Here is a 27,252-nt window from a genome sequence, read left to right as displayed (position 1 = left end):
CTCCTACCGGGGTGATATATGTACACCTCCCCTCGTGGATGCTCCGGAGGTTCCGTCTTCCCCCTGACCTGACATTCCTAGTGATGTTTATGCATTGATGTCTATGACTTTGAATTTCTCCCCTGTTCCCCCCCTTGCACTGATGATTTGTATCATACTTGAATGCACTCCTTTCCTCACTGAGCGTATATCCAGCTGTACTGATTTTATTGCCTTGTTTGTTTGTTTATTTGAAATAAAAAGAAATATAAAAAAAAACTGTGCTAGAAGCCTATAGGCCCATAGGAATGCATGGGGAGTTATTCCTTATTTGCGATTAGCAATTTGCTAATCGCAAATAAGGAACATGTAGGAATCGCAATATTTTTTGCAATTCCTATATGAATCCCGTTTTGCAAGTCCTTAATAGCGATTCCTTATGAATCGCTATTAAAGACTCGCAAAACGGGTCTTTGATGAATCTAGCTGCATCTCTTTAAAGAGTTTAAAATGGTGAGAAAAGTCACCTGGGTGGGACACACAAAAAAGGGTATGAGATGAGACTGTGTAGTCTTGAGTTTTGGGTCTCCGGAGTTGGTGGGGCATATCCTGAGGCAGGCGGGATCACTCAGGATCCGCCTTAATTGTATTAACGTACTACCCCTGGGTTATTTTTATCATCCACCCACCCACTCAGGAGTCCACATTAGAAGAGATTACCCAACTCAGGAAGGTCTCCCCACCAGTCGTGCCCCATTGAGCAATAGATACGAGGTTTTAAGCTCACTGGATGTCAATGATGACTGCCTTGTGAACGAGACAAGATTCCTCTGGGAATAAGTCCAGCTCACGCCCATAGAATGTGTTTACCCCTATATCCTAGCTCACCAGTAAAGAAATCCCTGGCCCTGGTAGATGAAGTATCATTGGGTAGATTCGCCAATAATAGTTGGGCCCAAGAGGTTATTCAAATTGGGCAAAGAGTAACAATTGGAGTGTCAGGTGACAGCGGGCCTCAAGGTCAATATAAAATAGATATTGGCCCCGATGTAACATCGATGGTCTCATGGAATGTGGCTGGACTAAGAAGTAAGGTTACATCACAAGACTGGCTGTCTTTTCTAGATAGTAAAGATTTAGTATTGCTCCAGGAAACTTGGCTGGTTGCACCAGAGCATAGACCAGAATATCTTAACTTCTTTATACCGGCAATTCCTAGTTTGCGGGGAAGACCCAAGGGGGGTTTATTAACGTGGGTAAGACAAGATAGTAGATATACAGTTAAACAACTGGATACTAATAGTAATGATATTCTACTAATCCAAGTCCAGTGCCCTGAATCTAAGGTTCTTTTTATTTTTAATATTTATTCAAGGGGTATGCCGGGGGGCAAACCCTCGGTTACTATTGAACAGTTAGAAGTACTCCTTGAGTTTTATCATGAGAAAGGTAATATCCTAGTTGCGGGAGATTTTAATTGCTGTTTTGAACCCCTCAACAGTAATGACATAGATCTTACCCTGGAAGAAGATAGTTCATGGAATATTCCACAGCTGTCGCTATTGCCTATCAAAAAGTGGACAGAGGCCGCACTCCAGCTTAAAGTTTTATGTGTTGGACAAGGGCTACGGGCAATAAACGGCAGATCAGCTTCTGATAAACTAGGGGCTTTTAAATTTAATAATGGTCTTCGTAAGAGCCGTATTGACTATATTCTCACTAACAAAGAGAATTGGCCCAAGATCAAGGATATGATGGTAGTGGAAAGGGTTGAAAGTGATCACAATCCATTACTTCTATCCTTTAAGCTATTTAAATCTAATTACCAAGAGGCACCCCCAGATGGTGTCGATATTGTCCTCTCAAATGACACAAGGCGAATTAAATGGGCAAATTGTTTAGTGAAGGAGGATAACATAGCGGCAATGAGGGAATTGACAATACAGGCAACAATTGATCTTCAAAATTGCACTACACAGGAGGATGTGACAGCAAATGTCATTCCGATCCATACCAAATTTTTTCTAATCAATTAAAGGGATTTTTTACGAAAAAGGTTTTCAATAGGCAGAAGAGGCATATTAAAAAGGAAGAACAATGGTATGGGAAGTCTTGCAGGGCTGCATATAAAGCCCTGGTAGAGGCAGTAAAAGCAAAAGATAGAGATAGAATTAAGAATGCCCGTGCCCTCTACAAAAAAGCCCAATACGATGTCAAACGAGCCTGGGACGAGGCCTATTGGAGGGACCTGCACCCTTGAAATTATTCTCAATTTGCGATTTTCATATAAAATAACTCAATTTGCGATTTTCAAAATTGCGAATCGCAAAATTGAGAATACCTTCCCATTCATTCCTATGGGCCTCCTGGCCCATAGAAATGAATGGGAAAGTATTCCTTAATTGCGATTCGCAATTTGCTAATCGCAATTAAGGAATACTAAAAATTCGCTAAAATAAAGCGAATTTGTACATACATACCAATTTGCGATTCTGAAATAGCGATTTCTTAAAAATCGCTATTTCAGAATCGCAAATCGGTACCTTCATACATATGGCCCTAAATCTAAACTTAGAAATTCTGACATCCACCTTCGTCTCGCATCCGGCCATAAAACCTGTCTTGAAAAAGCAGGATCTAGTTCTCTTAGGGCAAGGCGGACTTGGATACAGTCAGCAGCCTATGCAAATTCAAACTCGAAATCGTAGGAAGGAATAAAAGTGCATTCATACTTTTAAAAAAGTGGCCTTAATTAAGGAGTAAAAAAAATGGAATACTCCAAGAAAGACTTACTGTTCTTCTGTTCAACGAGTTTAGAACCAATTGTAAAGCCATGCCTTTTCTAATTAACTGGAGCTTTTGCGATTTCAGTAGAGAATCCCTGTTAACCTGCTTTGCTGCTGCCCAGAAGTTTTATCATCACGTTGCACTTTATTAAAATCACTGCTCTTAAAATATGGTGTTTCACTAAGTAAAGAAAGTGGGACTTATGTTGGAGTTAGCCCGATTTGGCATATATAATATAAACTGTATTAAATTGCAGAGAAACCTGGAGCACAACTGGACATTGGTATTTAAACACATGTAATGCACGAACGTTTAATTGTGCAATACTTGCGCTGTCAACAACCAAATTACAAGTCTTTTTAATTTTCATTAATTTAAATAGGATTTTTCTCATAGATTTTATAGATCAATTCTGATATAAAGTATGTAACATTTCACTTCTGTGTTTATGTAACTGTAGCAACTTTAAGTAATTGAAGCCACATATGGGGCAGCAATCTGGGGGTAATAGACGTGACACCAATCCAAGTTATAGACGATAAATTTATCAAAAGATTGCTGTCAGTCCCACAATTATGTAATAACCTCGTAGCACACACTGAAGTCAGTATGCCATGTATTACTATTAAAGGGACACAGTGGGTTTGAACCAGAAAATCCTGAAACATAGTCTGTACATTGCTCATGTCCACAAAAGCCCATGGCTTTCGTATGTTAGGCAAACCTTAACTTCATTGGGTCTTGCTTTCCTATATGACACTCCTACCCTTCGTGAAAACCTTCCTAAATCTAGATGGAAGGACATTATATAACAAAAGATATTTGCAACAGGTGGGATAGCCATGGAGAGAAACAATCTATAAAAACGTTTGAAAGCATACTGCAGATGCCCTAACATTTTCATTCATATTTAGGGTTTGTCAACAACAACCAGCATCATTTTATCCTGACCCGATTTCAATAGAATTTTATTTGGTTAAGGTTGGGCTATCCATACAATTTATTTTCTATAAGTCACTTACCGCGATACAAGTGTAATAATAAGGCAACCCAATCAACTTCACACTTCCTATTCTTCTTCTTCCCATTGTATAAAGCAAAGCGGTAGATATTTATTAACCACTTTTAAATAGATTTTCCTTTCTTAATCCAGTCTTAGCCCTTTCATTATTTTACCAATTAGAAACCCCACTGGTTTGCTTTGCACTTGCTTCCTTCTTTTTTGTCCGCATTGACAATTCGCAAGGTTTTTAGTATATTATCTATCAAATCTTAAAGATTATCGTTTTAATTGATTGTACCTATTTTTTAATTCATGATCGCTGCTATCTGATCCTGTTTGTAACCTGCATTGTATTTATCTCTCGATCGGTTTATTAAATGTTATCACATTCTTTTAATATGTGTACTTTTATGCATCTATGTAGTGCAAAATAAAGTTGATGATGATGAAGTAATTGAAGCAATAACCTTATTTATTCATCAGTCTCTTTTGACACTACTTTCCACTTAACACTACTCTCCTGCTGAGCAGAAAAGAATCTGAGGTGGAGCCAGCGTTGCTGGTGCATTGTTGACCAATTTTTCTAGGTTAATTATCTTATTTTTGTCTGTATAAGATATAGAATCCATGTTATTATACTATTGATGATGGTTTTGGATAAGCACTTTTTAAATTCTTTCACTTTAGAGCGCCAGAAATAATAGTATTGTTTGCATGAATGGATTTGGTAACTGGATGAAATTTAGAACCCATGTAGCAGTGGCTGAAAGAAGATGGTCATCCATTTTTTAACTGAATATATTGCCCTCTTATTTGATCCTCTTGTAATGTGATCAGTTCAGTTAGAAATGCGATTGTGCGATGTTGCAAATTGCACTTTGATGTTTACGCCGATTTAACCGAATTCTATGCCACTTTAACACTTTACTACTCTGCCTATAATAGGGTGAACAGCTATGGTTATTGGATGTTATTTATGAGAGTACACACACTAATGAACTGTAGTGGGAGTACTGTCATTCTGTTGGATTCTGTGAGCTATGCTGTACTATATACTACCATATCAGTTCAATTGAATGTTTTGCTATCTCAATGTTCCATATACAGTTTAGATTGTAACATCTTGACTTTTTAAAGAATATATAGTGTAGCATTTTTCAGTGCAGGATATTATGAAGCACTTTTAAGTGGACTATCCGCTTATTTGAATGTATTGTCACGTTACTATTTCCCCTTTACTATGATGATCCTATTTGTGAAATTGAATTAGCTGGAATTATTAATTACAATACAGTGCCTGACTGCAGTTCTTGCATATTGCAAAAGCATTTTCTTTAGGAAAGTATTATCGACATATATTTAAATGCACTGTCACTTTAATGTTTTGATTAACAATATGATGATGTAATTGTAGAACTAAAAGAGATGGTTGGTGGTAATAAATTACACAAATATTCGCGGACAAATAATGACATTAATAAAGAAGAATAAAAATGGAGGCCCAATTTAACCATCGACCACAGTGATAGTGTATGGTCTAGTTTTGCATCACTAAAAGAAAGGAAGGACTGATTATATTGATATAAATGGGTATGAATTGGGTTTGTAGTCCAGTAGAAGATGCAAGGTGAAACGTGTCAGCCGTGCCTTTGCATCCGTTACATCCACATGGACTAAGGAAGAAAACGCTTGTATGCTTGAATGTATGTATATACAGAGCTTGACCCCTAGGCCTTGCTTCTTTTTTTTTATATATATACATGTATTACTAAACGCAGCTGGATATTTGGATATTGCTTGGTCTGCCAATGTTTGTTTTGTCTTCTTTCTTTGCAGTTCTATCATGCCTGTGACCAGCCAGGGATTGCAGTAATGTGCATTATGGACTATGACACTTTGCAGTATTGTGATTTCCTGGGCTCTGTCGTCTCCATTTGGGTGACTTTGCTGTGCATGTCTAGAGTAAAGGATATCTTGAAATATGTGAGTGAGCTGTAAATTCTTAAAAATAATCTGGGAGAGTGATCATAAGCTGTATGTAGGTGGTATGGGATGTGTCACTTCACCTCTTTTTTTGTGTATGTCACCAATGTCATTATCCTTTTTAAATTCTTTCACTGCATGTATTCTATGCCTCGGTTTCTATGTTTAGATCTGCCCTATGGACAGCTTTGGGAGTTTTGCTAGCCTCCTCTTTTGTTTAAAAAAAAATCATGCTAAAAATACATACAGACATGGAGGCACTTTTAGTCAATCATTGGTCTCTTCAAGTATCATTCGCATTTTGCGTTGACCCACTACAGCCTCCTGCATGGTGCAGTGGGTCAGCCTACTTTAGCCATTGGCTGTCTTCACTGTAAGAGACAGCATTTCGTTTGTGCACCTATGGACATTCTCCTAGAAAGTAGTCCATTTCAGTGGCAGGCTGGTAGACCAGTCTCTGCTTTCATTTTATTTTTTAAAGTTTATTTTGCTATGGATCATTTTTGTGATGTGTAAATTTTTTGGGGTGTAAATATTTCTACTTTTAATTAACTATACTTGTGCACTGTTAATGTCTTTTATATTTGTTTTGAGGAATAATAAAAAGAAAATAAGGTAGCAGGCTGGCTTAGGACAGACCTATTGCCTTTGGTAATGCTTGTTCAACATGCTCATTCTTTTTTGTGTCTCTATCCTTGCGGCTAATGATTAAATACTCTCCACAGCTAAGTTTAATTGCACATTCTTCCTAACTGCTATTCTTACTCTTTCCCCACAGATGCTGTTCATCCTTGGCACTCTGCTAATTGCTATGTCTATGCAGTTGGATCGAAGAGGAATCTGGAACATGATGGGCCCCTGCCTTTTCGCAATTACTTTCTTACTAGTTGTATGGGTAGGTTATATCAGAAGCTGTGTTGTGGTCTCAGAGCACCTACACTACTGTTATTGTTTTTAATTTGTCTTGCCAGGTAAAGTCATAATGTCCCATGACTTTAATCTCCTTGCCCCTTTACAGCTAATGATCATATTGTTACAGTTACTCAACAAGCTAATCTCATGGTGAGGGAGAATGAGCCCTTAATATATATTTGTCACCCCTTCTTCATGTCATTGTCGACCAAATCATAGTAAAACAGTCCCTGAACTGATTCTGAAAACCGGATTCTGTGAGATGTAGTAATGTCTCTGTCCCTTTGTGAAGCAGTAATTTAGCATCTTTTGGATACTAAATTCAACCTCTACTAGAAACAGTTCAAGAGTAAACAATGGCCTTTGCTTTAATCTCCTGAAGTGGGTCAATTCTGAGATTCAGATTCAAAAGTTATAAAAACTCATGGACTGATTTATACCTTCTATGAGACCCTTGAATAGTGCAATCCAAATACATTAAACTAGAAAGAATGGCAAAACATAGTATTTGTTTAGCACTAGAGCTGATGTATAGCTATAAATAGTGCAGGACATGCTGCGGCCTCAGTGACCAGGGAGTGGGGGCTATTTTCCATCTATCGGTACTACGTTGCACAGCCTTTACAATGTGGTCTTTACCACGCACGACCTTTACTACTCAGGTAAGTGCATAGTATAGGCTTTTACTTTCACCACACATCCTTTACCATGCAGGTATTTTGTTTATTTCAACAACATGATTTTCATACCATCAAAAAAATGGGTTAACTTGCAGGTAGAGATAAAAAGAAAGTACGGGTGATTTTAGGGTTAAGGGATGGGTGGAGGGACACGGAGGTAAGGGTGATTTGGGGGTTTAGAGATGGGTAGAGGTAAGGGTAATTTTAGGGTTTAGGGGTGGGTCGGAGTAAAGGAAGGTAAAGGTGATTTTAGGGTTTAGGACTGGATAGAGGTAAAATTAGGAATCGGTGGCAGGGTTTAGGAGTCGGTAGAGGTCAAGGTAATTTTTAGAATTTAAGGATGGTAGAAGAAAAGGGAGGCAAGTATAATTTTAGACTTCAGTGGTGAATAGAGGTAAGGGAAGTTAGGAATAAAAAATAAAAAAAGGATTAGCAAAGCCAATAGGTCTCCCCTATGCAAGAGCTATTGGCTTTGGCAATCTGTTTTAGCTGTTATGTACACCTGTGTATCTGGATAAAAGTTAGGGGCATGGAGTGGGATGATGAGTTAGATTAGCGTAGAGGGGAGTGTGGGAAGAGTGGGGTAGAGTTGAGTGTGGGTAGAGTGGGGTAGATTGGAGTGGGGTGGATTGGAGTAGATGAGCTGGAGAAGATAGGAGCAGGGTAGATCGAGGTAGATTGGGGTAAAGTGGAGTGGGATATATTAGGATAGATTGGAGTGGAGTGTGGTAGATTGTGAAAGAGTGGAATGAGCAGGATTAAGGAATAGTGGAGTGAAGTGGGGTAGACTGGAGTAAAGCTGGGTAGATTGAAGTGGAGTGTGTTGAAGTGGGATAGATTAGATGTATTATAGTTGGGTAGAATTGAATGGAGTGGGGTAGTTTGGGTAGTCTGGAGTGGGGTAGAGTGGGATAGATTGGGGGAGTCGGGTCGATTGGAGTGAAATGGAAGTGGTGTCATGTGGAGTGAAGTTGGCTAGAGTGGTGTGTGGTAGATTGGAGTGGGTAGATTGAGTTAGGGTGGGTTAGATTGGAGTGAGGTAAATTGGGTGGGGCGAATTGGATGGGGTAGATTGGAGCAAGATGGAGTGGGGTAGGGTAGATTGAGGTGGAGTGGTTTAGATTGGATTGGAGTGGAGTGGAGTGGGTTAGGTTTGGGTGGCATGTGGTAGATTGGCGTGAAGTGGAGTGGGGTAGCATGGGTAGAGTGGAATGGAGTGTGGTAGATTGAGTAGAGTTTAGTGGGGTAAATACGGTGGAATGGAGTGGTTAGATTGAATCGAGGTAGACTGGAGTGGAGTGGAGTCGGGTAGTTTGGAATGCAGGGGGGTGGAGTGGAGCCAAGATAGGAGTGGAGTGAGATAGATTGGGGAAGAGTGGAGTGGTTGGAGTGGAGTGGGATAGATTAGGTGAATTAGAGTAGGGTAGATTGGAGCGGAGTGTGGTAGGCTGGAGCGGAGTGTGGTAGGCTGGAGCGGAGTGTGGTAGGCTGGAGCGGAGTGTGGTAGGCTGGAGCGGAGTGTGGTAGGCTGGAGCGGAGTGTGGTAGGCTGGAGCGGAGTGTGGTAGGCTGGAGCGGGGTGTGGTAGGCTGGAGCGGGGTGTGGTAGGCTGGAGCGGGGTGTGGTAGGCTGGAGCGGGGTGTGGTAGGCTGGAGCGGGGTGTGGTAGGCTGGAGCGGGGTGTGGTAGGCTGGAGCGGGGTGTGGTAGGCTGGAGCGGGGTGTGGTAGGCTGGAGCGGGGTGTGGTAGGCTGGAGCGGGGTGTGGTAGGCTGGAGCGGGGTGTGTTAGGCTGGAGCGGAGTGTGGTAGGCTGGAGCGGAGTGTGGTAGGGTGTGGTAGGCTGGAGCGGGGTGTGGTAGGCTGGAGCGGGGTGTGGTAGGCTGGAGCGGGGTGTGGTAGGCTGGAGCGGGGTGTGGTAGGCTGGAGCGGGGTGTGGTAGGCTGGAGCGGGGTGTGTTAAGCGGGAGCGGGGTGTGGTAGGCGGGAGCGGGGTGTGGTAGGCGGGAGCGGGGTGTGGTAGGCGGGAGCGGGGTGTGGTAGGCGGGAGCGGGGTGTGGTAGGCTGGAGCGGGGTGTGGTGGGCTGGATAAACAGGATGGCCTATAGGTCCACTATTCACATGGCCAAAATAGAATGGGACCAGTTAAACTGGTTAGAAATGACGGCTGCCCTAGAAGTCCATGATGCGCGAAAATTCTGGCAGATCGTCAAGCACGGATCAGCTGAACCATTGGCGGCAGTAAATGCAAACATTTCTGCCACAGTGTGGGAGGACCACTTTAAATCCCTGTACAGTTCACCCGACCAGAGCCATGTGGGGAGGTCAACCGAACCCTGTCTGGATCGAACCCCTGAAATTCGATCTCAGATGGACGAGTTCACCCTGGGAGAACTTAAAATAGCAATCCTGGGTCTGGCGGCTGAAAAGGCGCCAGGCCTGGACAAGCTCCCAGGAGATCTCTATAGGCACGAAGTTAAGATCTGGGCCCCTTATTTGAGGATGCTGTTCAATGCCATTCTGAACGGCATGATGATCCCCCCAACTTGGCTGGGGGCAGAGATCGTCCCTATATTCAAGAAGGGTTCGCCTCTGCTCCCAGCCAACTACAGGCCCATAAGCCTGATAGATGTTTCTCAGAAACTCTTTGCCAGGCTACTTCTGGATCGTCTGATGGATTGGATCTTGGATCATGAAATCCTAAGTCCTCTCCAGGCGGGTTTCAGAAGGAAGATCTCCACCACAGACCAGGTCTTTCGGTTCGCCCTCATTTTCTGGAAAACGGTACAGCTGGAGGGTGGCAGCCTCTACACTGTATTCGTGGACCTGAGGGCGGCCTTCGACCTGGTCCCCCGTGGAAAACTCTGGGAGGTGTTGGCCAAATTGGGGGTCCCGAGGGGCCTGTTGGAGATGATTATTCGTCTCCATACGGCCAACTTTGCTCAGGTGAGGTGTGGCAAGGATGGGGCGCTTTCTAACCGATTCCCCGTTGACAGGGGGGTAAGGCAGGGCTGCGTGCTTGCACCGACCCTGTTTTGCCTCTATGTCAACGGGGTATTCGCCCACCTTAATGGAATTTCCAACTTAGATGCTCCCAAGTTGGCAGGTAGCAGGGTGCCAGCGATTATGTTCGCCGATGACACCCTGCTACTCTCAAAGTCCCCAATGGGGGTGCAGCGCGTCTTAAAAGGGTTTGTAGATTTCTGTGGGGAACACGGTTTAGAAATCAACACCTTAAAGACCAAATTTATGGTCTTCAATGCCCCACCTAAACTACATTTTACACCTACCATTGGTCAGACTAGTCTTGAAAGGGTTCACACCTTTGAGTATCTTGGGGTCATGATAAATGAAAAAATGACTTGGTGCTCACAACAACAGAAAGCACTACTTAAGTTGACCCAGTACTCGGGAGGGGTTTTAAAGCTCATAGGGAATAACAGGTCATCAATTAGACCCGTTGGCCCTCCACTTCAGATTTACAAGGCACAGGCAAGGGGGGCTGCTATGTATGGTTGCGAGTTATGGGGTCATGTAGTCTCTCCAGACTTAGCGAAAGAGGAGAACAAGTTTATTAGGCTCTTGACCGGACTTCCGCCTAGTACACCCCTTGTCCCACTGAGGTTAGATCTGGGGCTGCGCCCTCTAAGTGAAGAACTGGCACTGCGTCCCTTGGTCTACTGGCGGAGGCTGTGGGCAGTCCCGGAATTGATCAGTTACAGGCAGGGTTTACAAGAGGTCCTAGCTATCCCGAATGCTGGGAAAATTAAATGGCTAAAATTTATTAAAACTGAATTAGAGGGCTTAGGTCTAGCGGCACTCTGGTCTGATCCCTTGACTGTATGTTCACGAATTTCCAGAAAAAGGCTGGCAAAGTTCTACCGCGACAGTAAATTGGCAGAACTCTGTTGCCAGCCAACACTGGGGTCACTTACGGATTCATTTCTATGCATCAAGGATCATTATAGTTTTGAATCAGCATTAGAAAAAATGTATCCCGTCCTACTTAGAAAACTCTACCTGCAGTGGAGGCATGGGACCCTCCCACTAAGAGCTCTAACAAGTAAATGGAGAGACCCAATTACTAGTTTATGCCCGGCTTGCAGAGTAGCTACTGAATCAGAGCTCCACATGGTCTTTTTCTGCCCGGCTTACAAGGCTCCCCGCAAAACATGGATTGCCCCCATATGCAGGAACATGGGGTTTGCGGAGTGCCTGGCCGCGTTTAGAGTACTAACTACAGATATGACTGATCACATTGTTTTTGCTGTAGCTAAATATCTAGGTGCAATGTGGACGTTGAGGATACAGAGCATAAAGGCTGGTCATTAAGTCTATTGCAAAACAAGGAACCATGCCAATGTAAATTTTGCTTGTACCAGGATGAATTGTGATGTTTTAAATGTTTTATTCTTTTAAATAACTATGGATTGTATTTTGTGTATCTTTTATGGTAATAATATTGCCGAAATAAAGATTTATGAAATGAAATGGTGGGCTGGAGCGGGGTGTGGTAGGCGGGAGCGGGGTGTGGTAGGCGGGAGCGGGGTGTGGTAGGCGGGAGCGGGGTGTGGTAGGCGGGAGCGGGGTGTGGTAGGCGGGAGCGGGGTGTGGTGGGCTGGAGCGGGGTGTGGTAGGCTGGAGCGGGGTGGGGTAGATTTTAGTGTAGTGGGGTACATTTAAGCATAGTGGGGTAGATTGGCGTTGGGTGAGGTTGATTGGGTTTGATTGAGTGGAGTGGGATAGATTGCAGTGGATGGAGGTAGACTGGAGTGCAGTGGTGTGGACTGGGGTAGAGTGGAGTGAGTTAGAGTGAGGTAAATTGAAGTGGAGTAGATTGGGGTGGGTATCGGGAAGTGTTGGCAGCCATCCTGAGACTCTGCTTCCGCCGAGTCCCCCCCAAAAAACTACCTAGTAAGATAGTTTAGAGGAGTTATTGCGGGATCTTAGACCATACCTCGCGTTGATGAAAGAAGAAATCTCAAAAGACATAAGGGAGGTCAAACATGATTATCTCTTGAAGACACAGAGAGGAGAAGGGAATTCTACATCAAGAGCTGTTAGTGTTGAAGGAACAACACATTCACCTACAAAGCCAAATAGAAGGCCTTAAAACTGTTCTAGAGGCACAATATAAGGAATTGATGGCCCCTCCAACATCAGAAGGCACAGATCTGGAAAGCTTAATTAGAAAGATTTTCATGCATATACTCCCAACCAGCGAGGGAGTAGACATAAAACTCAACATATTGTGCACGACCACAAGCTCATCTTCAAGATTAAGCCTTGCCACAGACATTCTGATACATATGTTGTCCATGACTTCATACTGAAGGAGACCATCATGAGAGCAGCAAGAGAAAAGGGCTAATTACATTTGAAGTCCACAAGCTGACACTTTTTAAAGATCTCTTCCTTACATCCAAAAATGTAAGCAATTCTGACCATTTCAGAACATTTCAGAAGAAAATGCATCAGATATCAATTAGTGCACCAGTTTCATCTTGTCTGCCGGTGGGGTTGCCAGCTACAGCAACCACACTCTGCTGTTTCTTCACTCAGATCCTCGCCTGACTCTGTAGTGGTCCTGGGGGCAAAGGAACTGCACTCAACTACTCCTTTGTCCACTGTACCACCGTACTAGGAGAATAAGAAAGTGGGAAGCAACGTATATGGTACAGCTGCACCTCGATGAAAGCTACAAGTGCATTGGCCCTGCTTTGCAGATATGATTGAGCCTTTAGGGACTCATTGCAAACGTTTGCAGACAACCTCCTTAGAGATCGTTGGTAGGACTTCCTTGACGTGGTATTTGAGGGATTATGGTCTTCAACCAAGTCAGTAGTGTGGCTGCTGACGCTTCACTGCTAGCAGCCCAATGAGTACCATCATGGTCTGACCCTCAGACTACACTCTTGACTTTGCCTTACAGGTCCTAAACATGAGGCACAACAACGTATCATTAAACTTCCATTCTCAGGATCCACATTGTTTGGAAGTCATACAAATGACAAGATGACTCAGGTGAACTCTGAGATGGAAACCCTGAAGGCGGTTGGTCTTGAAAACCAAAAAGAACAGCGAAGCATCCTTACAGGCCTTACCAATGTCATTATCACCTGCAGAGGGTTCAGACCCCTCACTGGGGTCAAGGTCAACAATCGCTTCAGCAACACAGACCTTATCAACACCAACTACATCGTCAACCCAGAGGAAGAGCCAGCCATCAGGCTGCCCAAGGGGGAAAACCTGCATCAGGCTACAAACAATGAATCTCTATTACCCCCTTTTCTGTTACCCACTCTGGTAAGGGGAAATATACCTAATTTCCTGGCAGAGTGACAATCCATAACGAAAGATGTCTGGGTTCTAAATATTGTACATAATTGGTATTCTTTCTGATTTACCACTCCTCATCCAAGTATACTACCAAAACCATCTACTCAACATCTGCACTCAGAAGTCAACAACCTTCTGCACAAGGAAGCATTGGAAATCGTCCCTTCCATACGAGGCATGGGGATTTAGCCTAGTTATTTTTTGGTCAATAAAGAAAGGCCCCCCAAAAAATACAGACCCACTCTAGATCTGACGACCGCCAACAAATGGGTTTGGAGAGATAAATTCTGAATACTGGCCCTGCATCAGATTTATCCCCAAATACATCTTGGGAAATAGTTCTGTGCGATAGACTTTCAAGGCGCATTTTTTCACATTCCAATAACCAGGAAACAATGCAAATTCTTGAGATTTGTTGTAGGCCATGAGCTGTATCAATGCAAGGTGCTTCCGTTCTGCCTCAAATCATCCCCCCGAACTTTCTGAAAGTGCATGACAGTGGTCACTGAACATCTCAGAAAGCTCGTAATATTTGTCTATCCCTATCTAAACGACTGGCTGATCAAATCTTCTTCACCATGAGAAGCTTAACGATTAGGTCTGCATCTCAACCACACCCTATTGACTTCTACTCAAGTCTAGTCTCTGTATTACCTAGGTGCCATCATCAATTCAGTAAAAGCAAGAGTGTATCCTTCAGAAGAGCAACTGTTATCAATCCGTCTGAAGTGTCACTCTCTCAAGACAACCTCTCATCCCACAGTGAGAACAGTGTCATCTCTCACAGGCTCGATGGCCTTGTGCATTTTTCTAACTCCTGAATGCTCGCCTCCACATGAATCCGCTTCAGGAGATTCTGGAAGATCAGTGGGATAAATAGTCAGGCAACTAGGAGGACAGGACCAATCTATATCCCAAGACACTTCAGTCCCTGAGCTAGTGGTGTTCTCCATCAAATCTCCAACAAGGGATGTTGTTTCATCAGGAGGTACCATCTCAGACAATAGTTACAGATGCCTCTCTATCAGGTTGGGGAGCGCATATGATCACATACAAATCCAGGGAACATGGTCACCCCGGGAGATGACTTATCACATCAGTCTCCTTGGGCTACAAGCAGTTCATTTAGCGTTGATGGCCTTTCTACCATTACTACCTCACCAAGCAGGGATGAGCAAGGTCCAGACCATTGTCTCACGAAGCTCAGACAATCTGGGAATGGCTTAAAGCCAGGAACCTGAGGATCTCTGCAACCCACCTCCCAGGTGTTGAGGAGCAGAAAGTATTCAGGACAGAGGTATTCTATTCCTGGGATAAATTCCCAGCTGCAGACACTCAAACACAATTGTTTCACACCTACATTGAGGATGAAACAGCAGATGAATACATTCCATATGTGGACATAGAAATTCCTTTCTCTTACCAAGGGCATATAAATTGCTTTAAAGGTGCCCTCCCACACTCTACAGAAAACGTGAGATTCGGTCTGCTCAGTAAGGAAGGAGCGACATGTCCAGTCTTAAGCTTCTTATACACAGCGTCCTAACGTTGCTAATTAAGATGCAGCAGAAATAAGCCCACAAACACTGAATGCCATTATGCAAAAGATTCCCACCAGTCAGGAGCACATTCTGTTCTGGATAGCACAAAAAAACAAGCCAGCTTGAAGCAATTTTTCCCCATACTGGCCCGCAGAAAAAACACAGAATATTGACTTTTTGCTTGCCAATGGGGATGGCTCCCCTGTGGAAGATTGTGCGACTTGGGGTACAGTCTTCGCTGTTGTTTACACCAGAACACATGGTACCCCTTCTCTGACTGTATTGCCTGACGTACTGAAACAGGTTCAGAATGAGTAGGGGGCAGCACCTGCCCTGGACTTGGGAATGAAACTGATGGACGATTTTGCTGCATTATCAGCCATTATGTTAAGCAACATAAAAGGGGAGTCAGCAGCATTTGACATACACCAACGCTTGAGGGAATTCATTCCTGCACAGCACGAGCAGGAATTGCCTAAAATTATCGGAGAAACTTGTGCTATGCTAAGTAGAGAACATTTGGGAGCCATTTCCATCCAAGAGATCTTGGGGATATCTATATATTTGGATTCTTAAGTATTTAAAGGAATTAGGTGCAACATGGAGTCTCAGATGGCCGAATGGAATCAGCAAGATCTGGGGATCACTTTTAAAAAGGAAGGCATGCCACTTGGTTTTGTTTACAGTAAGCACCGAAATTTGCTCAAATTGTATGAAGGCATTGGCTATTGGATGCAAGTCATCATGAAGGTCCTTGATATATAATAATATATCATCGGCATAGAGGGACAATGCAACGGTTATTTGTTCTATGCAGATACCCCAGTCCCTTACTTCCTGATGTAGGCGCAATGCCAGGGGCTCCAGTGATAGTACGAACAATATAGGGTAAAGTGGGCATCTTTGCCTTGTTCCTCTGCATGTGTGGTAGGTCTGTGAGATGTGTGCCTGTACGTGCTCTTGCAGTGGGTGCTGTATATAACAGCTTTACCCATGGCAGATACTTGTGGGGGGGGATGCTAAGTTTGCGAAGGGCTACTAGCATATATTCCCAGCTAAGGGTGTCAAATGCCTGACTTAAGTCTAATGAGATACACCTGGCTTTTTGAAGGTTATCTGGAGATGCATTTATTACGTGATATAGTCACCTTATATTTAATGATGTGTTACGACCTGGTACAAAGCTGAATTGATAGGTATGTATTAGTCGTGGCAGTAAAGGGAGTAATCGGCGGCCAAGCACTTTACTTAGTGTTAGAACTGGCTATTTCTGGTAGGCTAAGGCTGACGCCAAAGCCAGGCAGAAACCACCATTCTAGTCAGGGCAAGGAAGTCACACGCCAAGATAACCCCTGCTCACCCCCTTGGTAGCTTGGCCACGAGCAGTAAGGCTAAACTCGGAGGCAATGTGTAAAGCATTTGCGCCAGCACACAACAGCAACAACATCCTAGGCACACCACAAAAGGAACTCCATACAAGGTTATATTAAAATAACTTTTGTATTGTCAAAACACATCAGATAGAAATCACACATGTACCTTGTGCCAACTGGCACGGGCAATATTCACAAGGGATTATTTACAAGACAGGGCCACATGGGCCACTGTCAGAATCAATACTTTTAGAAATAGAATATAGGATATAAAATCACTGTAGCACAAATTAGCAAATATAACACTCAACCAGTAACTACTGGTAAGAGGTAAGTACCACCTACGCAACCCTAACCACCTTAGGAGAATGTCACGCAGGGGACCAGGACCTCACTAGGACCACCTGTACTGGAAAGAACAACCACCTAAGAATAAAATACATTTAGGGGTATCAGCAAGAACACATTACACATGATGCATCAAACATTCAGAGGTGTAGGGAAAGGTAAACACATGATGTATAAACACATTCAGAGGTGTAAGATCAAGGGAGACACATGATGCATAAAAACATTCAGAGGTGCCAGAACATAACTCAATAGCGCAAAAACACATGATGCACAAAAACATTCGGAGGTGTAAGATCAAGGTGCGTAATCATATTAAATGCATTACATTTCCTAGCACCATATCACATTGCGCAAAACTCACATTAGGCAATTACCATCACATAGATAATCACATACCAGCCCCCATCTAATAAAGGGACTAAAGAGCCCTGTGTCCAGAATGTCAGGGCGCGCTGCCTTGCAGCGCCAGTCAGGGGTGCGCCACTGGCGCAAAACCTAAACGGTGCAGGTGCCCACTACTTGCTGGGCACCTGGGAACATCACAAGACCTAAACAGCGCAGCTGCCCACTAATTGCTGGGCAGCTGTGAATCAAAACTGCAACAGGGTCCTCCCTGACCCTTAGGCGCAAACTGCGCCCACTGCTGGAGCCACACGGGCTCTGTAAACACTCGTGTCCACGTTGGAGACACACAGGCTCTGACATAACATATGCCCCAAACGTTGGAATCCCCCCTCTGGTGACTGGTGAACAAAAGGAATGCCCGTCGGAGCACTCAGGCTCCTAAAACACTCATGGGCCTTCTGTACCCCCACTGGGGCCTTTTACCAAAAATAGGGCACGTTGGAGCCTTCGCGGCTCGAGAGGAAATATGCCCCGTCGTTGGAGCCTCGGGGCTCTAAGAAATGCCACGGAGCCCCTCAGGGCTCGGAAACCAACAACAATGCCCCCGGGACCCTCGTGGGCCAAACAAGAATGCGACCGGTCGGAGTCCCTCTCTGGGGGACTCGAAACCAAGGATATGCCCCCAAGAGCCTCTCTTCAGGCAACGTTGGGGCGACCCACTGCCAACCGGGGCCGCCCTACTTACACCAACTATGCCCCCCCCCCCCAGACAGAGGGCAGGACACGGGCCATCGCGAGAGCCTACGGGGCTCTAAAAACACATCGCAGGGAGGAGCACTTTGCAGGAGGGAGCGGGCACCGGCAATGTGCCCCGACGCTCCCTGCTGCCCCAAACAGTACCGGCCCCACTCACCGGCTCGCAGGCTTCCTCTGCGGGACTCTCCTCACGCCGCTCGGCTTCCTTCTCTTCCCGGGGCTCCAACCATGCGGCCAGCATTTCCGGTCTCCCTCTCCACACGGGAGACCGGCAGCGAAACAGAAGCAGGCTTCCCCCGGCCAGGGGGGAAGCGGAAGAGACCGCCTCGAGGCCCCGCCCACGTCACCAAACAATCTGCCTGGCTTCCTGTCTCGCAGGGCCGCCAATGGCAGCGCGGCCCTGGGCAGGGAGGCGGGTACAACGCCCCCTCACACAATCTCCGGGCCGGCGGCGGTGATTTCAACACGGGGCAATGCCGGGTGGGCACCGGCTTCAAATAATTCAATGAAAACAGGATGGCACCCGTAAATTAACTTAATAAACGGGGAATAAAAGCGCTACCAAGCGCTTAGAGCAGGAATAAAGCGCTCCCAGCGCTTAACAGGGAAAGTAAAGCCCTCCCAGCGCTAAAGGCACAAAAAGTCCAGCAACAAAGTCCCTCTTGACCTGCAGCAGTCCATCAGGGATCCAGGGGCTGGGCAGGGCCCAGGGATTCCCCTGGGCCCAAGCAGCAGCACGCCCCTGGCAAGATTCAAGTCCAAAAAACAAGAACCATTTGGAAGGGGACACAGCCCCTTCTTATACAGAGAAAAGTCTTTGAAGTCTTTGTGCAAGTGGGCCCTGAACCCGGTCTAAACCAGTTCTTGGGTGTTGCTGGAGCCCTTGGACTTCCTGGCTTCCTTCTTCCTTTCAGTATCAGGGACAGAGGTGACAGCCGCCCAGCGGGGAGGTGGAGCCAGCATTGTGGCAGGCAGGCACAGCCTCATTCACTCCCAGGTGCTATCTCCTCCCACTTCCCTGGCAGCAGATGCAGCCTTTCATCCACGGGCTGACTCAGACAACCTACTGGGGGCCCCCCAGCCCCTGTCATCCTCAAACCAGACAGTCAATCCACAAGCAGGCCCAGGCACTCCTGGGCCAGGCTCACCAGCCAATCACACGCCAGGCACAGACTACACAAATATGCCAACTTCTAAAAGTGGCACTTCTACACTAGACACAATCATGCCGCATATACCATTTCGCAGCATTCAATCTCACGAGTTCGTACATATCAAACTCGACCCCGCACTCCCCACACATCAGGAACTACCATGGGCATACATATTCCCCATTCATTCCTATGGGAGGGCAGGTCACTCACCACACATACACAGAGAGCTCACGCACTTTATCCTGTACCACAGTGAAAAAGTGCGCAAAGGCCTAAAATCACCAACACCAGGTTCCAGAAACAGGCTAGGAAAAAGCAAAAAGTTTCGGGGTGAACCTGCCAAAAGGGCCAGGTCCAACACTTGGTATTTTATATTCGGTATTCAGTAATGATAGTGGCCTGTATCCTCTAATATCTTGGGGTCTCTACCTGGTTTTGGGAGCGAGGTCACTAATGCTGGCATCGTGGTGGGATGTAGATTGCCTATTTGTAAAGCTGTTTGATATAATCGTCCAAGTGTGGGACTAATTGGGCTAAGAAAGTAGCTTAGAATCCACTTGTAGGCCATCCAGGCCAGGCGTTTAATTACTTAGGAGCTCCCTGATATCCTCTTTAATCTCTGTTCATTAGGTCTCGCCTAGGCAGTACTTGCGCTGTCTCTTTGAGACATGCTGTATGCAGGATATCATGAATACACTGGTACATCCACATATACAGACACTAATCACCTCATCACATTGGGCCATCAGCAAAACAATATTATATTATTATTCGAGTTTACCCAGGGTGAAATCACCACGTCAAATTCGTGCATCATGAATTACAAATAGTGAGCATAAGAGATGTCACACTGGACGTTGAGTATGGAACACAACACTTTCCCTTTTATATATTATTCGAGTTTAGATATTGATGCGCAATAACACAATATTTATTCCAGAATTAGCGTCAGGAGATTACGCATTTACTATTCATTCAATTCGTAATTTGCCATTATCGTTGAGGATATAAGGTTAAATACTCCGCTTTAATCAGTATGGCTATGATGCCCATACAACTTGAATATGTCATCTTTTAAAATGGCGCGTCAGGTTACCTTTAGAATCGGAAAGTTTTTTCGATCAGTCCGTTTTTAGTGTTGCTTATAGAAACACGCGATGACGCGGTATATACCAGCAATGGCGCGGGACGTTTGATCTAGAGCACCCGAGTGTAATCAGGAGAACGCGGCTTTAACCCTACTGTTTAAAATATTGGCGACGTGATCTTCAGGTAATGGGCTTTTCGTTTTTTAGTGCGATACTCGTTCACACATGGTTGAATAATTTTGAGTATTCCCGCTTTATAAACAACTCGTTTTTTATGATTCAGGACAGGAAACAGTACTCTTAAGGTACGTGGCTTTGGAAATGGCTGAAATATATCTTAAACTGGGAGTTACTTATCCAGTGTTTAATACCATATCATATACTTATAGATTGGAACATTCCACACAGATCAGGTAGGACCTTTTGTTCTTGTTATTTTTTGTCATCATTTGGCAAGTGATTAAAGAGTATTACGTGAATGTTCACGAACCACATGTTTGGACTGTTAATTGTTTTCACAGGGTACCAAGTCTCAGATAAACTTAGGTAAGCGGTTCCCTTATTTATCCATCTCAGATGGTTTATAAAGTTTCATTCTTCCATTTATCGCTGGTCTTTAATTTATTTTTTCAGTTCGCTGAACAGACTTATTTACATCAGAGGTATGAAGAAACAACTCTTTAATATACACACCCCCATGACACATGATTAACATAACACACTCACTTGTTCCATTGTTTCTATTTTTACAGATCAGCCCCTGATGAAGGCACAATGTAGTGCCGAAATGCATTGGGCATGAATATGAAAATTAAGTGCTATGAATTTTGTGTGGTTATAACATGAATTTAAAATGTTGGTTTTCTTTAAAGTATTGAGTACCATAAGATAATGTGTTCAATTGAATTTGGACTGTACTTGGTCATAACATTGTGATGATTATGAATGAATCAGTATATGAATTAAATAACTGAAGTTCAATTATGTTATTGTGTTAACATTGATTATGATTTAAAGTGTTGGATAACACGAGGTGAACAGTGCGCAACTAGATGAGATTCATCTCACCTAAACTAGTATGCAGGATATGGGCATAAAGGTCCGCCCATCTTTTTAATTGGCTACTGTCCCTGTCCTTTGTAAGTGGTGGCTTTTCATTGGTCAGTATGCTTAGTAGTCCCTCCTTAGTACCATCTTGTCTCTTCTTGTAGCCTCCCATGAGGACACCCCCTATTACATGTGCTGTTACTCCCTAGGTTTTAATTACAGCCTCAGAGCACCATTTCTTAACCCCTTCGCTGCCAGGCCTTTTCCCCCTCCTATGCCACGCCTTTTTTGGGGGCTATTTGGGGTAGTGTGCACTAAGGCCCCTGTAACTTTTTGACCACATAAGGTATCCACGCCAAATGTGCGTCCTTTTCTTCCAACATCATGAGGATTCTAAAGGTACTTGGGGGGAAAATGGGTTACAACTGAAAGCGTCTGGGTTTTTCCCTGCAAATGTTATCAAAAAAGGGTTTGTGGGGCTGAAATCACCATTTTCCCAGCTTTTAGGAAATGAGTCTTTTGTCAGAAAACCAATATTTTTTACACAGTTTGGGCATTTTTCTGGGACATAGCCTATTATTGCTATTTTTAGTGCTTTCAACCTCCTTCCAGTTAATGGTAAAAATTAGTATGAAAGCAATAATGGATCCTGGAAAGCTATACATTTTAGAAAAGTAGACACAATTCTAAATTCAGAAAGGGCTCATTTTTGTAGATCTATCAAGGTTTCTTTATAGAAACTAACAGTTAAATATTGGAAACATTGAAAATTAGTTGAAAAAAACAGCCTTTTGTGTCAACGTTTTCACCTGTAATTTCTTGTAATTATGACAGCTCTTTGAAAGCAATATACCGTAACATCTGCTGGACCTTCCTGGTTTTGGGGAAATATAGGACTTGTAGGTTCACCAAGAACCAGACGAACCCACAGTCAAAAACTGAGTAGCAATTTATTATGTACTGGGTATATAGCAATTATTGTGTGAAAATGTATACAAGGAAAAATCGGTATGAAAGACACCTATGTATTTCTGAAATGGGTACAAATTATAGAGTTTAGAAACAGTACATATTTGCACATTTTCAAAATTGGGAATGCTCATACTAGCAAGAGAATTATTGGTCATTTTTCAAAATGACTTCTTTTTTACACAATGACTTTCATTTGGAAGGCAGAAATGCATCAAAACTCAAATGGTAATAACAGTTGCTTTACAAATCTGAATTACCCTAAGTCTCCCGATAACAATGGCACCTCACTTGTGTGGGTAGGCATAGTGTCCACGACCGGAAAGGGCTCAAAACCCAACGTGAACATATCATATTTTCACAATGAAAATGTACCCTTTTTTTGCGAAGTGTGTAGCTGTCGTTTTCTAACCCTAGCTCTGCCGGCACCAAGGGCAACCTAGCAAACCTATCCATATTTGAAAACTAGACACCCAGGGGAATCCAGGATGGGGTGACTTGACTGCCTGCCACCAGGTTCTGTTACCCAGAATCCCTTGCAGACCAAAAGAATTGTCAAAAAAGCCACATTTTCCCCACATTTCTGTGGTGGAACGTGTTGGAATCTGTATGGATCCACACATTTCTACCCACCCTGCGTTCCCCAAAGTCTTACGAGAAAAACGGTACCTTGTGTGGGTCGGCCTAGTGCCCGGGACAGGAAACAGCGCAAAACTCAACGTGGTCACACCTCAATCTCGCAGTGAAAAATGACCCTTTTTTGGACACCCGGGGCAGAAAAGGCAAGACTCCTTCTGCAAACCTCTTCGCCAAAAGACTCTACATCTCCTTGTGGGAAAGTCTTTTGAAGATGTGGGAGGAATGTAATCAGGAAAGTGGCGATCTTTCAATCGAACCACATCCTCCACCACTCCAAATCTAGGAACACTTGCCTGTTCCACAATAACAAGACTAGCTATCACAGAGTGCTGAAACTGAAGAAATGTCAACTTTGACACAGGAGAACACTCCTTGAACACAATAAAAGCATTGAAACTTGCTAATTCAAAGACATGGATGGCCAACTTCTTATACCGAACATAAGCCTTCCGAATAGCAGTGTAAGGTTCCAACTTCTGATCTACTCTGTCAACACCACCCATGTGCTTATTGTAGTCTAGAATGCACACAGGTTTGCACACTTCAGCAACCTGACCCCAAACAGCCACAGGTGAAGTACTCTCATCATGAATGGTAGTCAGCATGTACACATCCCTCCTGTCCACAAATTTCACAGCTAGTAGTTCATCACTACACAAAGAACTGCACTGTCCACTCTGAAGTTTTTTGCAAACAAGTTCTTTCGGATAACCTTTACGGTTAGAGCGGATTGTGCCACATGCAAAAGTGTCCATTTTAAACAAAAGTCTTAAATAATTGCACAGCAGTGTAGAAGTTATCAAGGTACAAATGGTGGCCTCTGTTAAACAGTCTTTTAGCAAGATCCCACACAATTTTCTCTGAAACTCCAAAAGTGGACGGACAACTTGGGGGGTCAATAGTAGAATCTCTACCAGTGTACACACGAAAGTTAAAAACTTATCCTGTCCTACTCTCAGACAACATATACAGCTTAATTCCATAGCGTGCCCTCTTGCTAGAGATGTACTGCCTAAAAACCAAACAGCCCTTAAGCAAGACCAAAGACTCATCAATAGATATTTCTTTCCCAGAAGTATAGATCTCAGTAAACTGATCTACAAAGTGATCAAGAACTGGCCAAATCTTAAAAAGACGGTCACAGTCAGGGTGTTCTCGTGGCAACGCCATAGAATTATCAACAAAATGCGGCATACGTAACAAAAGTAAATACCGATTATGAGTCATAACTGCAGGAAATATGGCTGTTGCAAACAAGGGGCTAGTAGATCAATATAAAGCCAGGTTCAGCCTCCTTACCACACCCATCAATAAAGTCAAACCCAAAATCTTCCAGATTTGTGGGAGTCCACCGGGTAGCTCTAGACTGGGGCCAAAGTTGTCACTGTTGTCCCTCAAAAACTGTTCAGCATACAAATTAGACGGGTCAACAATCTCACCCAAAAATTCATCATCCATAAACAACTGAAAAAACTGAATAGGCAAAAAAATTCACAATCCACTCTACACCCTGCATCACCGCTAAAGGCAGGCAACACCGCCTGTACCATGTTTGGATCAACCCAGAGTCCAGCACTTCCAGTAGGAAGCCTACCAGCCTCAAGCTGCAATCCAAATGCCAAATGCCTCTGAAGAATTGCAAATCTTTATTCTCAGGGAATACTTACTAATAAAAAAAGAACTTGGCACAGAAGCTGAAATATGAAAAGACATCTTTATTAATTTTAATAAGTGAGGCCACGTCACACAGAAGCCGTAGCAACTGAATGAGGTAGTCTGAGGAATACAGAGGAAAGAGGCCTTTTATATGTTTTAGGGTTACATGACTCAGCACAAAAGTAAGGGGCAGTCCTAGCTTTTGCAAGCATGCAAAAAACCCAACATTCCTTCTTACACAAGCTGAACAAACCCATAATAAAAACGGGCACATCCCCATCGTAAACAGGCCATAAAGAAAGGAGCAGAGACAGGTGTGAGTAAGATAAGACATAGTTGTATGCAATAAAGGTTTATGATGTCCTGTGCCTTGATGCTTAATCTTGATCAGCTACTGGGAAAAGAACTGGCCTAACAGGTTTTGGCTTCAGGCAGGAGGGTCCCTTAGCTCGGGTCATTCAGAAGTCAGCTAAAGTGTACGTGTGCTAAAAGACTTGTTCGGCCGTGGTCATCGGCCTATGTGAGGGCAACCACAAAATGGCTGCCATACACAAAATGGAACCCGAGGGTTCAGAACGAATCCCTAAATACGTAGTGAATCCATCGGTGTAATGTGACGAAAACACTCATACTTGTCGTACTAGCTGGTTACGGTTCGCTAATATCAAATTCGTAACAAAACCATGACCTTTATGAAACGGGTTCAGGATTCACGGAACCTCACCTCTTGCACCATCGGCACAGCAGTTTCCTCCTCTAAAAAAGGCACTTCATCTGCACTGAGAGTTGCTTCATTCACACCAAGAGTACCTTCATCTGCACTGAGAGTAGCTTCCTCATCCAATGATTCCATGTGGAGAGAATACTCACTGCCAGAATCTTCCCCTGCCTCCTCTCCCTCAGATGCACTGTCAGTCTCATAATCATGCTCAGAGGAAGATTCAAGAAGCATACCAACCACCTGCTGAGCAGTCATTCTACAGCTAGCCATAATGCTTACTAATAAAGGTAACTTGTTAAAAAAGACAACAACAACAAACACTTTGAAAAATAAGTAATAAACAAAAAGCACCTTTATCGAAACACATATATACGCAAAAACGATACCACTTACTTGCCAGAGCCAGCTAACCTCACCACCACCTATTCTGCACACACACAGTATGAATCAACAATATCCCCCTAAAAAAGAAAGAGAAAAAAAATACACATAAGACTATGCAAAACACATCGCAAAGAATTTCTTGCTCAAAATACTAACTAAATATGCTGCTATTATAACAGCACTTACAAAAAAATTCATTCATACATTACAATATTACTCATTTGGAGTAAATCCAACAAAAATATTTTTCTTACTAAACAAATGCAACTGCGCAAAACTGCAGAACAACGACTGTCGAAACCACAAACAGGCAGCAAAAGCTTTACACTAGAATAAAAAGGAGAAAAAACATTACAATCACATATGCAAATATGCACCAGTCCACACACAATCCAGCAGCTAAGCTATGGGGTAGGTAGGCCTGAAAGTATAAATTAAATATTCACCCCGTAAAAGGGGAGCAACCCTTGCCCTTGAGGCCACTCCCCACTACAAAAACTTTTAAAACCCTGGTGTCTACTGGCTTCTGCTCCGCTTTGGGGCAGATGGGCCTAAACTCATACTGCTATTCTGCCACCCAAAGAGAGCAAAATGGCCACAATCATCCTCCCACAAAGGGCCGCTCCCTGAAAACAAATCCCTGGATCGCTGGGGGCCAGAGACAGCCACAAATATTGAGCCCAAAGGAGAGCGACCCTTGCCCGTGGGGTCACTATCCACCCTGGAGGCCTAGTGGGCCCTAGATTAAAAAATGGCAAAATCTGCCCCCCCCCCCCGCACCCATGGGGATAGAGAGCCAAAAACATAGCCCCCAAAGGAGAGTGAACCTTGCACAAGGGCCACTCCCCAACAAACACCCACTGGTGGTCCAGTGGGCATTTTTATTATATAACAAATCTGCCCCCCCCCCCCCCCCCAAGGGGGCAGACAAAGCCTAAATTATTAGCCCCATAAGGGGAGCGACCCTTGTTAAAGGGGCCGCTCCCCCAAACAAAACAAACATGGCCCCCTAAAGGGAGTGACCCTTGCCCAAGGGGCCCCTCCCCAACAAACACTCCCTGGTGGTCCAGTGGGCATTTCTTTTAAAAATTATATAAGAAATCTGCCCCCCCAGGGGGGGGCAGATAAAGCCTAAATCAATAGCCCCCATAAGGGGAGCGACCCTTGCCAAAGGGGCCGCTCCCCCAAACAAACCAAACATGGCCCCCTAAGGGGAGTGACCGTTGCCCAAGGGGCCACTCCCCAACAAACACTCCCTGGTGATCCAGTGGGCATTTTTTTTAAAATAATACAAGAAATCAAGCCTAAATGTATAGCCCCATAAGGGGAGTGACCCTTGCCAAAGGGGTCGCTCCCCCAAACAAAACAGACATGGCCCCCTAAGGGGAGAGACCCTTGCCTAAGAGGCGCTCCCCCAAACAACAAACAAAACACAAATAATTTAAAAATCTGCCCCCCCCCCCCCCCCCCGGGGGGGGCACACACTTCCAAAAATATAGGGCTCATAGGGGCCACTCCCCCAAACATCGAAATTCAAACACAGTGGGCATT

The 27,252-nt window shown here is 44.1% G+C and overlaps 1 protein-coding gene across 1 annotated transcript in view; it reads left to right on the top strand.

The window, feature by feature from the left end:
* The window catches only part of PGAP6 (post-GPI attachment to proteins 6), a 500,899-nt gene that overhangs the window by 447,611 nt on the left and 26,036 nt on the right, over positions 1-27,252 (top strand). The window contains exons 11-12 of the mRNA XM_078662901.1: positions 5,606-5,752; positions 6,531-6,647. Of these exons, the coding sequence (XP_078519027.1) occupies positions 5,606-5,752; positions 6,531-6,647 (264 nt within the window). The remainder of the gene's footprint in view (positions 1-5,605; positions 5,753-6,530; positions 6,648-27,252) is intronic.

Source organism: Lissotriton helveticus, chromosome 10 (genome assembly GCF_964261635.1).
Source record: "Lissotriton helveticus chromosome 10, aLisHel1.1, whole genome shotgun sequence".
Taxonomy (NCBI): domain Eukaryota; kingdom Metazoa; phylum Chordata; class Amphibia; order Caudata; family Salamandridae; genus Lissotriton; species Lissotriton helveticus.
Note: the sequence above shows the minus strand (reverse complement) of the source record. Positions and strands in the feature narration are given on the sequence as shown.